Source organism: Portunus trituberculatus, chromosome 29 (genome assembly GCF_017591435.1).
Source record: "Portunus trituberculatus isolate SZX2019 chromosome 29, ASM1759143v1, whole genome shotgun sequence".
NCBI classification, from domain to species: domain Eukaryota; kingdom Metazoa; phylum Arthropoda; class Malacostraca; order Decapoda; family Portunidae; genus Portunus; species Portunus trituberculatus.
In genome coordinates this window covers 7,763,512-7,766,011 of record NC_059283.1, presented here as the reverse complement: position 1 = coordinate 7,766,011, position 2,500 = coordinate 7,763,512, and the positions used below count along the sequence as shown (strand labels likewise).

At 44.3% G+C, this 2,500-nt stretch overlaps 1 protein-coding gene across 5 annotated transcripts in view; it reads left to right on the top strand.

Annotated features, from left to right (window-relative positions):
* Positions 1–2,500, top strand: part of LOC123510629 (angiopoietin-related protein 3-like) — a 119,371-nt gene that overhangs the window by 87,163 nt on the left and 29,708 nt on the right. For all 5 annotated transcript variants that reach the window (XM_045265920.1, XM_045265921.1, XM_045265922.1 and 2 more), the window contains exon 6: positions 1–57. This exon is cut by the window's left edge. In XM_045265920.1, coding sequence (XP_045121855.1) covers positions 1–57 — 57 coding nt within the window. The remainder of the gene's footprint in view (positions 58–2,500) is intronic.

Here is a 2,500-nt window from a genome sequence, read left to right as displayed (position 1 = left end):
AGCCAGGTGACCCAGGCAGTCCGCGAGGCAGTGACCTCCATCAATAACCGCTTACAGGTGAGGTCAGGTCACTTGGGTCAGGTTTTCAGGCCCTTGTGCACGTTTTATCTGTTTATTCATTCGGTTTCTTGTTGTTGTTTTTGTTTGGTTGAAGTTTCTACGATTTTTTTTTTTCATTCTTTTTGTTTGTCTATTTTTCTGTTTTTCTGTTTGTCTGTTTCTCTGTCTCTGTTTCTTTCTATTTCTGTTTCTTTCTCTGTCTGTCTGTCTGTCTGTCTGTCTGTCTGTCTGTCTGTCTACCTGTCTGTCTGTCTGTCTGTCTGTCTGTCTACCTGTCTGTCTGTCTGTCTACCTGTCTGTCTGTCTGTCTGTCTGTCTGTCTGTCTGTCTGTCTCTCTCTCTCTCTCTCTCTCTCTCTCTCTCTCTCTCTCTCTCTCTCTCTCTCTCTCTCTCTCTCTCTCTCTCATAATTTAATTTAGCCTTGCACTTCTTTCGTTCTTTTATCATCTTGCAGTCTTCACATCTCCACATCATTGCTCATTCCTTATTTGCACCACATTTACATTCATGAGCGTAGGGATACAAAATTAACACATATCTACCAATTAAAAATAAGTTTGCAATGATACATATATTTTCTGCGCGTATCTATCTATGTATGTATAAAGCGTAGGTAGGCAAGACTCTACTACCATTTTAAGCATAATTTGGGAGCTAAAAAATGCTTATCGAAAATTACGTAGGCGTCGTCTTGAAGTGAGTCAATTAGCCGCTATTACCTGGGCCCACGCAGGTGTGTCCAGGTATGTTAACTCAATGCAGTGGCGGGGAAGACGTCTCGCCCACTACTTTTGTAATTGTATGTATCAAATTTATCAAGCCACGCCCTTGCTTCGAGAGAGAGAAAGAGAGAGAGAGAGAGAGAGAGAGAGAGAGAGAGAGAGAGAGAGAGAGAGAGAGAGAGAGAGAGAGAGAGAGAGAGAGAGAGAGAGAGAGAGAGAGAGAGAGAGAGAGAGAGAGAGAGAGAGAGAGAGACTGAGACTGTAATGGAATATTTAAACGAGAGTGGAGGCATAATAAGACAAAAGAACCAAGGAAATTACGAAATCATAAGCGTAAAAGAGAGAGAGAGAGAGAGAGAGAGAGAGAGAGAGAGAGAGAGAGAGAGAGAGAGAGAGAGATTCTGCGTTGCGTTTACTTCCACTGCAGACTCGTGGCACCAAAATTATGATCCTCCTTCTCCTCCTCCTCCTCCTCCTTCTCCTCCTCCTCCTCTTCCTTTTTCTCCTACTCCAGCGAACCATGAATCCTCGGCAAGGACTCAAAAAGGTGAATTCAGAATTTTCAACACCATTTAGACGCGTGTGATCGAGGTTTGCTGAGTCGAGAGGGCGAGTTAGTGATTCCTGAAGTGGTGTTTATGAGATGAAGCGCACGAGGAAGACCAGGAGGAGGAGGAGGAGGAGGAGGAGGAGGAGGAGGAGGAGGAGGAGGAGGAGAGGAAGGAGGAGGAGGAGGAGGAGACAGAAAGGAGAAAGCTATACATGAACATGAGAAAGGTAAAGGAAAAATGAAATGTATTTTAAATTTGTGAAGTTGGTTTGAAATGGAGCAATTGTAAAGGTCAATACAGATGTTTCCATGATCCATGAGAGAGAGAGAGAGAGAGAGAGAGAGAGAGAGAGAGAGAGAGAGAGAGAGAGAGAGAGAGAGAGAGAGAGAGAGAGAGAGAGAGAGAGAGAGAGAGAGAGAGAGAGAGAGAGAGAGAGAGAGACTTGAATTTCAGAGGCCTAATGGAACTATATTTAAAATCGAGCAGAAACACACACACACACACACACACACACACACACACACACACACACACACACACACACACACACACACACACACACACACACACACACACACACACACACACACACACACACACACACACACACACACACACACACACACACACACACACACACACACACACACACACACACACACACACACACACACACACACACACACACACACTGATAAGCCTTTTAACACACTAATTTTTCACACAATAGCAATAGAAGTAGTAGCAGTAGCAAGAGAAATAGTTGTAGTAGTAGCAGCAGTAATAGTAATAGTAGTAGCAGAAGCAGCAGCAATATCAATACCACTCCCTCACTTTCCACAACGTAAGGCACAGCAGAATGATGGAAAACAATGAACACAGCGGAGTGATTTAATGAACGGCCCCGCACCGGCCACCGCAGTGAGTGTCAAGAGCAGCGAGCGGCGACACTTCCTGGAAATATAAACACGCATTTTGATAACACGCCCATTGTGAGGAAGGAGAGAAAAACACCCGCCACCAACAACGTAAATATAAATCACGGAGAGAGAGAGAGAGAGAGAGAGAGAGAGAGAGAGTTTTCATACGTGTTTATTTACCATTAATTATAGACCGCGGGGGCAAGAAGGCTCATTAACGATATGACGTAGTGTTGTCGTAAGATCT